The 15028-nt window shown below is 34.9% G+C and overlaps 1 protein-coding gene across 1 annotated transcript in view; it reads left to right on the top strand.

Moving 5' to 3' along the window:
- The window catches only part of LOC148284217 (uncharacterized), a 40309-nt gene extending 25282 nt beyond the window's left edge, over positions 1–15027 (top strand). Inside the window, exons 7-12 of the mRNA XM_088242459.1 lie at positions 2373–2475; positions 4822–4907; positions 5518–5709; positions 8067–8256; positions 11576–11700; positions 12683–15027. Of these exons, the coding sequence (XP_088098585.1) occupies positions 2373–2475; positions 4822–4907; positions 5518–5709; positions 8067–8256; positions 11576–11700; positions 12683–12790 (804 nt within the window). The 3' untranslated portion in view covers positions 12791–15027. The remainder of the gene's footprint in view (positions 1–2372; positions 2476–4821; positions 4908–5517; positions 5710–8066; positions 8257–11575; positions 11701–12682) is intronic.
- The last annotated feature ends 1 nt before the right edge of the window (position 15028 follows it).

Here is a 15028-nt window from a genome sequence, read left to right as displayed (position 1 = left end):
TCGAATTAAACCATGCCGTGTTGTGTCCTTTCAAAGTGTAGAAATACTGCTAGGATCTTAAAGAAACGGGATGCAATCACATTTCATGTGTAATTATCAAATGAATGTGTTTGTCACCAAACGCATTACTTAAAAATTGAATTATTTTTCCATCTGTCAGATTGTCGAAGAAACAAAATGGAAATTTCGTTAGTGTTGCCAGAGTAGTAAAAAAATTTACCCCACTTTGCTCATATAACAAGAGAAATTATAATAATCTTTCTAATGAACTAAAAACTATTAAAAATAATATATCGATAAATAAATTTAAAGTTAATCTAAAGAAATTTTTTGAACTCGTGTAAAAACAACATAAAATTTTAATTAGTATGAATGTATTATTGTTTTATGTTTATTCTTTATATATCCTATGTTTTTATTTTTCTTTTCATGTACCTTTATTAAAATTATATAAACTCTTATAAATAAACAACTAAAACAGTGTCACTCTCCAAGCACAAGAGTTAGTCTCTATTTTTAGAGAGTTACAGTGATAAAATTTACTAAATGTGTAAAAGTAGTCATGTTTAGAATTTTACAAAAACTTGTACTTTTTATAAAATTTATGAATAAAAAATTTTTTTTTAAAAAAGAATGAAAATTGAACCTCGGATTAAACAACGCCGTGGTGGACATTTGGCCGACATTATATTTAAAACATCAAATATTATTTAACATGATATAAAAATATCCATTTTATGCAAAATAAAATTTGTTTTATATTTTAAGTTCAAAGTTCATTAATTCAATTACTCTTATTAAATGACCCTTTACTTATCTACTCTGTTGTGTCAATCAATGTTTCCGAGTGCACATTAAAATTTTAGATAAATTAACAATTTTTTTTTTTTACCTTACATTGGTGTTATGGTTATATTCTTCGCGATCTGGCAATATTACTCGGTGACTTCAAGTAAGCAGGCGTCGAAAGTGTGTCTAAGTGGGGGAATTATTGGACACAGTCCGATGTATTCAAATATGATTCTACGCTCCTTCTGGACTATTCTTAAGTCTATGCCTAAAACAGTCTCACAGTAAAACCCCTTAGCAATGCGTAAGCTGGTTCTCGACAGTAGGCATATTAAATTTTTAAATCGAAGTCAAAGCAGACACTGACCTTAACAAATGAAATGAAAATTAAATGACCCCAGGTGACAAAATAATCAACCAATTTGGAACTATACAGGTGCGAAAGGGACAGGATTCAAGTCGGCGAGAGAAAAGAAGACAGGTATAGGAATTTATTTACGCTGTGACACATTTCCAAACGGCCTAACCACCCCTGTTTTACGTTTTTCAAGGGAGCTACAAAAAAAGTGTTGAACTGAGGAAAACGCTAAAGTGAGAAAATGAAAAACTGCAGAAAAATTGTAAAAACTGTCATGATTGGGGATTATTTATATTAACCTATTTAATTAAAAATATTTTGTATTTTTTCAAGCAATACTACAATTCGTTTTTTACTTATTGAATTAAAAAAACATTTTTAAATAAGTAGGTACTTAACCTTAAAAACACGAAAATAAAATTTTTTATTTGCATAAAATGCATACAATGATTTTTTCCCTAAATATTGGTAAATTTTGTTTATATAGTATCACTTTTTTTAGTATAGTACCACATAATTTCAACTGTCATTTACATCGCGGCAAAACTGTTTCAGACTTTTATGATAACTGTTTAAACTACCTTCTTTCCGTATTATGTTTATAACTTCAAATAATATTTCTATTGCCAAATTTATAAACTTTCTGCATCGTAATTTATTGATGCAAAGACTATATTCTTTCTAAACATGCGTCAACCGCATGTCACAAGTTAGTAAAATGACAAAATTAGTCACTTAAACAAAATGGTCAATTACACTGCACCTACTTTGAATTAAGTTTGAGACAATAATTTACACATTTTTTTATTTACCGCGATTTTATTCTGCATTCACGCGGCGGCGCGCGGCTCGTCTTTTGACAGATCGAATGAGTTATGAGAAAAATTCGACGTAAAACCGGGGTAATGAAAAACGTAAAAAATGTTAATTGGGGGGAAAATTGAATGAGAATGTATGGAAAAAAATTAACCTACTTTGAATTTAGTTTAGGACAATAATTTACCTTGATTTTATTCACCGTTTTGGGCAAACGCGGCGGCGCGCGGCTCGGCATCTTTTGACAGATCGAATGAGTTTCGAAAAATTTTCAACGCAAAACTGGGGTTATGAAAAACTTAAACTCGTCAATTAGGAGAATATTTGAATGAGAATGTATGGGAAAAGATGGGACCTACACATTATAGCATAAAACTATTACTAAATAATATTTTTATTTTTTTTACAGTTGCTAACTCACGTGAATGTATCCTGGTGCCAATCTATAACAGAGAATGGAGTGGAAGCTTTAGCCAGAGGATGTCCTAAACTTAAGAGTTTTCTTAGTAAAGGTGAGTCTTTATTTTATTTATTTTTGGCTGGGAATGACTCGGAAACCGATTTTTTCTCGGAAGCGATGCCTACCGGCTAATGTGATAATGGTGAAATACTCTCAGAGTAATAATGCGCCAAGCTATAGAGGAGCCCAAACGTAGGAAAACCATTTATTTAATAACGGACATTGTCCATGTATACAATTTATCACCACCATTCCCTTACCGCACCTAATGGTGCATAGGGCACTGAATTAGTACACCAATTGCAGCGTATCTTGATAATTTTTTTGTTACATGGAGGTAAGATGATCAGTCTTACGCTTCAGATACCAGTCCAGGGACTATGAAATATTCTAGTGTGAAAAACACCCATTAAATAAATATTTCATATCAACCATGTCGGGAATCGAACCCGAGACCTCTCGCATGGTAGGCAAACGCTCTGACCATTACACCACGAGGCCGATCAAAACAATTTACAGGGTTTAAATATTACAATAAAAGAATAGTTTAAAACATTAAAAAAAAAGAAAATAAGCATTGACAAACATAAGGGACATCAAGACGAGTTCTGGACTATTTATTTAGTGCTCGTTTAAATCGTTGTAAACTAAAACCAAAAAAGTCCAGATCTTGTTTTGAGTATTGTATTGTTAATTGTTAATACGACAAAGACGGGTCATTGGAGAATTAAGGCCTAATTTGTTCTATGCTGATCAATGAACAGTACTTCATTGTTTCTCAATCTACGAGTCGGAATATTGAATTTTACTTGTCCCAGTAATGATGGAACATCGATTATACCATTTAGTATGCCGAACATATATATGGAGTCAATATTAGTTCTACGTTTTTCTAGACTAGAAATATTGAACATTGACTCTATATCAGCATAAGAATAATTACCTCTCTCTAGTCCAAGCATCCACGCTACTTTTCAAAGCAAGCGATGTTGGACTGATTCAATGTGATTTATGTGATTTTGCATTCTATGACTATTAAGTATTAAGTTAGCTACAGTTCGCAGAAAAACAATTAGCCGTACTCAGGTCGAGAATTATTAAATCCAATTAATTTAATCCATTGTTGCCGCGTATTATCATCTTTCGGAATGCTAAAAAATAGTACCTACAAATTAACACATATTTTTCACATGAATTAAAATTAACATTATTTTACTTTTTTCATTTTCAATCATTCTTATCATTACAGAAAACTTAAAAAATGTATATAAAAAGGCGTTTTAGGTGATTTCTAATAAAATCGTTTTTAAATTAAATTAATTAATTCAATTTAATTTTTCAATTAATTTTTAATTCAATGAGGAAGTTCAGTGGTTTTTTTAAATTTTATTATTTGTTTAAATTTAATGTTGTGCACACAGTGCTATGTTAATATAAATCTAGACAATATTACGAACAAAAAATAAACCTAACACAGCACCAATTACGTACACAACACAATATATGAAACAACTATCTAACAGTACAACAAGATGTAAGAAGAATTTGTGCTTTGTGTGAATTTACTAGTGATTGTGTTTTTATTGTTGTGCGTATGAAATGTAGTGCGTGGAGTGAGGTGTATGGAGTGATGTGTATAAGATGTGGTGTTTATGTAGTGTGTATTCTGGTAGTACCTAGTTTAGTATTAATTGTTTCTGTTTATTTCAAAAAGGCTAAATGATACTTATATTACAGTAACTTTAAACTTTGAAGTAGGGCACACATAAGCAAATTCCCTTATGTGCTCCAATAATAACAATAATAATATTAGTAATACTAAACATTAAAATCTATAAGACTCAGCTTCCGTTTGTAGCAGAGAGCTGAGTCGTTAAAGATGTCTAAATCGTAAATCTTCTCAATTTTAGAAAAGTTACTAACTGCTCTTCCTAAGAGCGAATTTTGAGCTGCTCTGGTGTTGCATTTGTTGTAGCTCAGTAATACAATTAATTAATAGACTATTAAACTAAGTCAAAAAATTTTTTTTTCAGTTTTTATATATCGTATTATCAGCGCTACGATTTTTTAAAGTTTTGTATTTCTGAAATAACTCCGCGTGTAACGTCAGAGGTTCATTTCCGCTTATTCTCATTCAGTTCTTCCCATTGGTCCAGAAGCGACAAGCAGACCGAAAATCTTCCATAGCTCTCAGATCATAGATTGATTCACATGAACCAGTGACGTCATTCAAAGTAGTGCGTTTTTATTAAAATGTTTATTATCATTTTTTCCGTACATTTTCAAGAAACTTTGAGGTACAATTTAAAGCTCTAACTTTTACTCCGCGCAAGAAAACATTTTTTGTATCCAATTTCCCGTAGGGCTGAAGTTCCTCATTGATGATTGTCTGTTCCAGGTTGTAGACTAGTCAACGATAAAGCCGTCACGTGCCTTGCTACATACTGTCCCAAATTAGAAGTTCTAAATCTGCATAGCTGTGATGTGAGTATTGAAACGCACGGAGCTTTTAATTAGGGTTGGCAATAGAAAAAACAATATACAAACACGTGCCATTAAAAAAACAAAGTAAATTAACATTGATAAAAACAAAATGATAATTTTATTTTTTCTGATAAAAATAAAAGTTTTCAACAATGTTTTGAGTATGTCCAAATGCTTGCAGACTGGCTGGATTTCTTCCCTAGGGAGGCATTCATATTTAAATTTGTTAGTTTGTCCAAACTTCTGTAGACAAGGACTGGATTAGACTCCCTGGGGAGCTGTTTATATTAACATATTACAACAAAGATGAAGAACATTTAAGATGTTGATAAATCCACCTAGTCCATATAGACATTGAAAAAATAAGATTTTCAGGCGTTGCCTAGTATGTAGGTGAAATAATTCAGTCAAAAATGTGGATCTCTATGTTTTCAATGGTATTGTATAATTTGCACATTCTTGACACTGGATTGAAGAAGGACACATTATTCTTAAATGCGCTGGATATTTAATTTCTTCCGTACGTTTTAAGCGAAGTTTAATGCTGATATCGGCGGAATGTTATTTGAGGAAAAGCTCAAATTGTGGTTTTTAAATTCCCCGTGTGCAGTCCCTGACGGATGACGCCGTGATAGCCGTGGCCACCCACTGCCCCGGGCTGCGCTCGCTGTGCGTGTCGGGCTGCGGGCGCCTGACGGACTCTTCCCTGGCCATCCTGGCGCAGCGCTGCCCGGGACTCGTGACCTTGGAGGCTGCGCACTGTCAGCTCTTCAGCGACCTCGGCTTCCAGGCCCTCGCCAAGGTACGCTCTATACCGATCTGTTGGCGTGTTCTAACCACTGTTTGAAAAATATATTCACATCTATGTATAAAAAAAATTTAAAAAATATTGTTTGTGGCCGCAAATCTCGAAAAGTAATGGATGGATTAACTCAAAAATTTTACAGAACATTGCATTTTTCCAGAAGAGTGTTTCTACATACTTTTTGTTCGGAAGTTCCAAGGGAAACAGAACATTCAATGCGTTTTAAATTGACCCATATTTGTCATAGTTAACAAGTACTGAATGACAGTTCTACAAAGTGCTGCGATTTTATCAATTTTAGCCAAAGTTACAAAACTTTTTTTTTCCCTAGAATCTATATATACAGGGTGTTCATTAAACCCAGTCACATCTGAAACCACGGTGATCAGTATGAGCAAGAAGACATATTGGCACATTAAAATATTTTTTTAAAACAAATAAAATATCAAAAAAAGCAAATGGTTGCTTACTTCTGCAGGGGAGAAACGAGGGGGGAGGGGGGAATCTAAAATACTGCGCTGTGCTCCCCTCACTTCTCCCCTGCAGAAGTAAGCAACCATTTGTGTTTTTGAATATTTTACTTTCCAAAATTTCCTTGGTTCTAAATATTTTTATAAATATGCTAATATGTCTTCTTGCCCATACTGATCATTGTAATTTCGGATGTGACAGGGTTTAAAGAACACCCTGTGTATAAAAATTTCGATTTTGTATGTTTGTGGCCGCAAATCTCGGAAGGTAATCGATGGATTGTCTCAATTTTTTTTACAGAACATTGCATTTCCTCATATTCTACAGCATAGTCACAGCAAATAAATATATTCAATTAAACAATAACTTAAGCCGTAACTTGCGAACCAATCCTGTCTTTGCTGTGGGAAATTATAAAACCAACATCGGATTCTTTTCCCCTCTGCCGAGGATCCTCAGAACAGTGAACGAAATCTCACTAAACGGTACTGTCGATGTGTTCCTACGGCAAGGGCAGGCGTTCAAGAAGCAAGCGGTGTTGTCTCTCCTGACTCGCGATGACACACATATTTATACCTTTTGTTAATTATACATTTTGTAAATTTAAGTAGATTTTAAGACTGTTTAGATTAAGTATTACTCATTAATGCCAATCTGTTAGGGCTTACTTAAGCCTGTTGATTGGCTTTAAAAATAAAATTAAAAAATGTGCTTTCTCGGTAAATGTAAAGTTGCTAGATATTTTTTATTAAAACCCTTCAATCCCAGGTCTTTAAAGAACCTGGCTACTGTCTGAAAGGCGAGAGTTTACATTTTGCTAAATTTCCCCCTCCAAGCTTAGATCCGTAAAATATCGGGCTATTGGGTAGGGGGCGAGCTCTTTATTATCCTCAGGTTTGACCAGCGGTCCCCCGAGGATGAGGCTCCTTTTACGATGTAAAACATCACACTCACATAGAATGTGTACAAATCCTCATACCTATTTTATATGAAGAAATATGACCACATTTCTGATTATCGTAGGCAACGGAAATGGCTCAAAATTAGACAGCGGAGAGACTATTACTCCCTCTCACTTCTGTTCAATGTACTTCATAGTCCTAACGCTCCTAAATACCTGCGCGAAAATTTTCAATGCTTATCAGTTCCCGGTTTACCTCTTCGTTCTTATTTACCTCTTCGTTGGAATAAAACCAACTGATCCAAGATTAAGTTTGAAAATTGGAAACCTTATTTTTAAGCATTGCTAGTATGTGAAATAATTCGATCAGATGATTCTCTTCACAACAATAAAGGTTTTAGCTCTTTAACTTAACTAAAATCTTCGTTCTAATTCTCAAGGCACTCTCTTAATACCCATCCACAATTCCTCTTTCTTTAACTCATTTAGTGTCCATGCGGCTCGACTGTGGAATCATCTCCCATCCACCATCAAAGATGTTACTACATTATCTCTGTTTAAATCACGTCTGAAGAAACATCTCCTTTCTCTTCCTTAATCTGTCCTCCTTTCCTTTTTCCTCTTTTTTCCTTTTTCCCATTGAGTAACAGTTTTGATTTAAGGTAATTTATAAACAAATACGTTTATTTTTATTTTTATATATCTTTAGCTTTTAATCTTTATTTTCAATTGAATATGTTCTGTAACTTGAATTATAAAAATAAAACTTTTATTTAATAGGTTGGTTGGAAGAAATTGCCATTTGGAAATAAGCCTGCCAATGTACAAATAACATTATGTACAAAAAGTTAAATAAATAATTATTATTTTTATTAAAACCAAAGTTTAATGGGCACAAAGTTATTTATGTTTTGAGTAGCCATATTTGTATTTCCCATTTCTCGATGCCCATCTAAAATATTAACCGAAACAATTTCCTCAGAGCTGTAGACTGCTGGAGCGCATGGACCTCGAGGAGTGTGCCCTGATAACGGACACGAGCCTCACGCACCTGGCCATGGGCTGTCCGCGCCTGGAGACACTCACCCTCTCGCACTGCGAGCTGATCACCGACGCAGGGATCCGAGAACTGGCCGCGTCGCCCTGCGCTGCGGAGCACCTTACCGTCTTGGGTGAGCGACATCAAAAACACGCCGTTGACCGAGAGCGTCACACATTGGGACATTTGCGGTTATGCCGGCTGCAGCCGTCAGAATCATGTTTTATTTAGGAAATGACGGTCCTAAAGACACTGCTAGTGAAAAGAGGGCTGTAGTGAAACTGAAGTAATTATATGGTAGGAGATATTGTGTCCCTTTAAAAAATAGTCTACCACAAATGGACCCGACAGACGTTGTCCTGCCCGAACGTTGACTTACCTGCTATTAGCTTGGAAAAATACTTCATTAATAAGTAGGTACCTGGGTACTTGTTTGGGATTAAATTCCAAAACTAAAATTGATAACATTCAAATATTGAATTTAAGTAGGTACCTAGGTACTTGTTTATAATTGAATTCCAAAACATAAATAAAATATTTTTTCAAATATAACATTATTTTTGCAAACGTCAAACTCCGGTCTTCTCACCAACAGAGGAGTGTACTCACGTAGGAAAAAGATTTTAAAAAATGTATTGAATTTAATATTATTTTAGTATTACCAAAAATCCAGTAAAAAGAAATAAATGGGTAAAAAAAAGGATCTGATTAGGATCCACAAAAAACAAATGCTGTTTGTAAACATTCAAAAACAAACTTTTTTTATACACAAAAAAACAACATCTTTCCATTTTTTTTTTGTAAATGCATTCTATTCGAATGCAACCCTGGTAGATCGATGAATAAAACATTTATGCTCCTAACTTTTTTTTACATATTAGATTGAAGATTTTAATATCTACGAACACGCACAGTGTAAAGATCTATATTTCTCTGAAAACCGCACGTAAATCGGATAAGCCGTTTAAAAGGAGTTCAGTGACATTACACGTACAGATGCATTAAATATATTATATTTATTTGATTTGGGAAATCAACAGTTCTACATACATATTTATAGTAAACAAACAGATATAGTGTATAAACTCAGAACTAATAACAGATTTCCACAAAGTATACAAAGTTAGTAAAGAAAATATATTACATATTAAATAAATACATATACGTTTATACATATAAAAATGTTATTTTCATGTACTCGTAAATATTTTTCAATAATCAAAGAATTTTTTATATATTTTTTAAGAACAGTAGGTTATTGTAAATTGGGCGGGGGGATTAGGACAAGGATGCTTGAAGATAAGATTCACTTCAAACTATCAACTACGGTTAAATCGGATGTGATATATTTTTTAGTCTTATGTGTCTATATGAGTGAATCCTATGAGAAAAAAAGTGTCTACAATTGTGTTAAAAATACTCAATAATAACATTGAAAACACACCGTTGACCTCACAAGTGTCATCCAATCATAGCAATAAAAATATGCCGCTGACCACAGTGTAACTTTTTTTCTTATATTTATTTTTATTTAAGAAAAACATGAACAGAAAATATAAAAGGAAAAATAATGAAACCCACTCAACCGCGAAACCAGCTTGTCAGCAAGTTTCTTATTTTTCCTTTACAAAGAAAAACGAAAAAACTTAATAGTAAAATAGGTGCGAAGGTTTTCACGGTCACTGTTATCATTATGTTTCTTTTTTGTTCCTATGTTTCGGCTACCATTGCAGGAGCCATCTTCAGGGTTCAAATTAAACTCAACATGGTTCCCAGTACTACATACTACAAAAATGAATAGAAATATGCCTACTGCGACACTGAACAAATTACTAGTACTTAAACACACACACTTTTTGTCTACAAAACACTCAGCTTACCCTGAAGATGGCTCCTGCAATGGTAGCCGACACGTCGGAACAAATCCAACACACACGGTATCACCCAAAAAAGAAACATATTGAACTTAATAGTAACATTAAAAATACGCTGTTGACCTTATGAGTAGCATTAAATATTTGCCATTGACCACAGTGTCATTTAATAGTAGTGTGGGTGTGTGTGGCGTTTTGCTTACCTGTTGGGGTCTCTCTGTACACGCTGTGTGTAACTTTTATACTCACAGGCGTGTGCGTGAGGTAGGATTAGGCTATCTTCCTTTTTACCTGCATCCATCCGCTCGGGGCCTCGCGTCCCTGCTGGAGCCTGCAATCGGTCCCGTCGGTACCTTATGACCTCTCGCTCAACACCCTACTACGTTCTTTTCAGAAGGTGGCGGGGAAAAGGATCCATATATATATTTTATCACACAAGAAATAAGAACATGATCGCCTTCTGGGGAACTGGTAACAAGACAGACATAACAAGAATACAAAGACAACAAAATAAAATTCTTAAACTAACATACAACCTACCCTACCTGACCTCTACGACTGAACTGTACAAAAAAACACACCAGTTTGACATAAACTACTTGACTAAAATTGAGACCTTAAAAATTGTGCACAAAATAACACTGGGAAACATACAAGACGACGACATAATATTAGTCAAAAATGCTGACATACATAAATATAACACCAGACAACAAAAACACTATCATATTGAAAAAGCAAAGACAAACACAGGACAGTCAAAAATACTACATAATGGACTTAAACACTACAACGACCTACCTTACTACTTGAAAACTTTTAATGGAGACAAATTTAAAATCAATCTGAAAAAGCACATGATGACTGAACTAACTAGACTAGACGAGACATAAAATGACTAGACAATATTAAATTTCTAATGTAACCCTAACGGGTTTTTTAAAATTGTAAATAAATAAAATAAAAAATAAAAAAAACGGCTTACTTACATGGATAACACTATTTATTTTATAAGAAGCTGGCGTGTAATACAAAGATATTTGATTACACATTCAATAAAATCTAACTTAATTCAAATTTACATCTAACACGTGTTTTATAGAAGACTTATTTTATGTGAGGAAGCACTGCAGTTGAATTTCGGACAAGGAGAGAAGAACGGGCCTTGAACTTCGCGCTTTTTATAGCCTTTGTTCTTGTCTCCCTCTACTTCCGGCTGGGTATCGAACCGCAGGCTGGTAACTTGACGAGGTGCGTTCGCTTGTGTGGTTCGCTCCTCGGTAGGTCCTTGAGGATTGTCTATGACGGAGGCGCCACAGTAGCATTGAAAATACGACGTTGGCCCTACGAGTGTCATCCAAAAGTAGCATTAAAAATACGCCATTGACCCAATGAGTGTCACTTAACAGTAAAATTAATTACTAATTGGCATTTGTACTAAAATTACAGCGTTTAATTTCCTTTGAAATTATTTAGTTAACTATTTAAGACTCTGCCTGCGGTGTTATGTGCGTTCTTTTTTCTTTCAAACATTTGTAGAATGTAACTAATTTGTTAATTTCAAAAATATCTTTGCAGGATTAGACAACTGTCCATTGATCACAGACGCTGCCTTAGACCACCTCATCTCCTGCCACAATCTGCAGGTCATCGAGCTGTACGACTGTCAATTGGTCACCAGGAATGCCATAAGGAGACTGAGAGTAAGCCTCTAGAACCGTTCATTTTAGACAGAGCCTAAGTTTGTCAACCGTCTTTGTATCGTCTAAAGCTAAATCTAAGTCAGCAGTTTATTTGCTTAGTTAAGATTTTGAACGTTTCAATCGAGTCACCACGCTGCCTTCGGTCTTCCAGTGAACTTAACCCGAGCTCCCTTAAGCGATCCTCATATGATTTATTTATTGGAGAAACTATCATTTTAGTTGCTCTTCTCTGGACTTTCTCCGACAACTCTGTCTTTTTTAAAATAGGGACTCCAGATTTGGTGGGCACACTCTATAAGTGGACAAACATATGTTTTATAAGTTTTGAGGAACAAATCTCGGGTGATGTGAGCGAATGTTTTCTTTATTATAGTCTTGAAAATAAAGCTTGATTAGAATGACAGCTGTCAAAGTAATGTCATTGGTGATAGGAAATTACTGATCACTGATCAAATCGATTTTATCAGTTTTTTCATGCAATCATGAAACTGTTTCCGAAAATTGATATAAAAACGCAAAAACAAGCCTATTGTAGCGTGTTTAACACAATTAATCACCAAAAAATAAGACATTTATACTTTTTTCATGAACTACATCAAAAAAACTATTATTTTATTCAATCAATTTACATTGATCAATTTGTCCCATCTCTATCGTTTTAGCAAAATGATGTAACCTTGTAAGAACGTCATTAATAATTAGGTTTATTTTAGTTTTTTTTTTTAGTTTCAAAGGTGATTTTATATATTTATGATGATTTGTGTGTCAAGCATTGTATTAAAAAAATATATCAACACGCGCGTGTCAATATAAATAACACCTTAGACGTCACTACAAAGTTATGTCGTCACTTTTTCTGACAAATGTCATTCTAATCAATCTATATTTTAAGGACTATAAGTATAAGAGGGAATTGGTGCGTTGGACAATTTCGATAAAATGTGATTCCCATTTAAGATCATTGTTTTTATTTTTCTTCCAGGCTCACCTGCCCAATATAAACGTCCACGCGTACTTCGCGCCCGTCACCCCTCCCCCGACGGCCGGTGCCGGGCGACAGCGCTACTGTCGCTGCTGTAACATCATATGAGACGCGTCTCCACACAGGTGCTGCTAGCCACGGCCGCACCTGTGTCTCCATGGAATGTATGCGCTGGTGCTGTGTAACTGTGTGGGCCGCGTGTCAACACCGGTGCTGCTAGCAAAAGTTGTGTCCGGGCCGCGCATGTGCGAGGCACGTATCACACAGATGCTGCTGGCTACAACCGCACCTGTGTCTTTATGGAATGTATGCTACGGCCGCGTCTGTGTCCTTAAAGAATGTTTGCGCCGGTGCTGCTAGCGACAGCTGTGTCTGTGCCGTGAATGAATGCGGCGCGTATCAACACTGGTGATTCTAGCAACAGCTATGTCTGTGTCCTAAATGTGTGAGGCACATTTCAACACTGGTGATGCTAGCAACAACTGTGGCTGTGCCATAAATGTGTAAGGTGTATCGCACAGAGATGTCTGTGCAACAGCTGTGTCTGTGTCCTAAATGTATAAAGCACGTATCACACAAATGCTGCTAGCTACAGCCGCACCTGTGTCTACAGAATGTCTGCATGGTGCTGTTAACAACAACTGTGGCTGTGTCCTAAATGCGTGAGGCACGTATCAACACAGGTGCTGCTAGCCACGTCGTGTGCTTGTCTTTAATGTATAGGATGCATCTCTACACAGACGCTTGTGTGTCCTAGAGTTTAAGACACGTCCTTTAACTAGTTGCATCAAACACCACTGCATTTTAATCTCAATTATACAGGCTATTGAAAATAATGCGCTCAATTGATAAAAAGGCATGTAATCATGAGATTACAAAAGAAAATATTATGTACTGGCAGATTTAATCTAAGAAAAATGCAACAAATCCACTTTTGCATTTCAAATGATAACGGACTCAGCCAAATGATCAGTCTAAATGAGGATGTAAAATAATATTTCAATATTGTAAAAAATCAAAGATCGATTCGATAAATACTATGTGTCCCGATTGGGAACATTGATGTCAAATGAATTAGTGAAATGAGCGTCCTCCCAAGTCATGTTCCCGTTTCGTAGTTCTGACATAAACTGCCAACGAATGCTCAGCAATGGACGTCCAGGATGTCGAAAACCTGATGCCTTGTAAAGTAGGCAAGCGTGGTTAAGGCTCTCGGGGGGCATCTGCAGTATATATCCTTTAAATAAGAGAGTGTTGGCCGGGATGCCGTAGTTCAAAATCTGGCATTATGAAATTGAGTGGGTTATTTTTAATGAAACTGTATATTGTTCATACTGGTGTTGCTAGTTACAGTTGTATATTTTATAATGTCTAGCCTTTATGCCCTGGTGGTATAAAGGTTTTGTGTCTTAATGGTACGAAACATGCTTAATCAAGTTTGTGCCCGTGTAGAATCGAGACATTTGGTTGTTGTGAGTTGGTCAAATAGTTTAATTCGGCCCTGGGAGAAAATGTGTAAAAAATTATGTTAGCATAGCTTAAGTTAAATTCTAAATTAACAGTGTTATTTAGTTGACTCACAGTCATATTAATCCTTAATGCATGGTTTTTTGTATTGCATTTAAAAAAATGTTTTATGGTGTATTTTATGTTTTAGTTTTGGGGAAAAATAATTAAAAAATCCTAATGTCATAAAATATAATATTTAAAAAAAATACTGTGATGATTTTTCAAAACACGATATTCGCCCTACGTGGCAATTAGGGTTTTTTTAAAAATATAAAGCTAGTATCGAGACTCGTCGATTATCTGAAAAAACTCACCAAAACACGCTAAAAACCTGCTTTAAAAAAATCCACGTCTTATGGTTTTTTTCAAAACACATGTTTTTATCGTCTATATCATCGCTGTTTAGGAAAAAGTCACTGACCCAAAAAAAAATATGAAAAATCGCAATTTGAAAGCTTGGAGACAGAGGAAAAATCAGATTTTTATGTTTTGGATGTTTTATGTACACAAAATAATTCATTCGTGTCTTTCTATTCAATTCCATTAGTAACTTTTTTCTTCTGAAACACTAAAAATTATATGGAAGGTTTTTAATGAGGCAAGGTGGCTAAAATTTGGTTAAGTGATTTTCGCTATAGTCCTTAAAATTTAGCTTGATTAAAATGACAGCTGTCAAACTCATGTCACTAGTGATGGGAAATTTCTGATCACCGATCAAATCAATTTTATCCGTTTTTTCATGCAAACATGAAACTCTGTGTCCGAAAATTGATATAAAAACGCAAAAACAAGCCTATTATAGTGTGTTTAAGACAATTATTCACAAAAAAATAAAAC

This window comes from Micrasema longulum, unplaced genomic scaffold (assembly GCF_059751315.1).
Source record: "Micrasema longulum isolate JH-2025_06_02 unplaced genomic scaffold, ASM5975131v1 h1tg000140l, whole genome shotgun sequence".
NCBI lineage: Eukaryota > Metazoa > Arthropoda > Insecta > Trichoptera > Brachycentridae > Micrasema > Micrasema longulum.
This window is presented reverse-complemented; position numbering and strand designations above follow the sequence as displayed.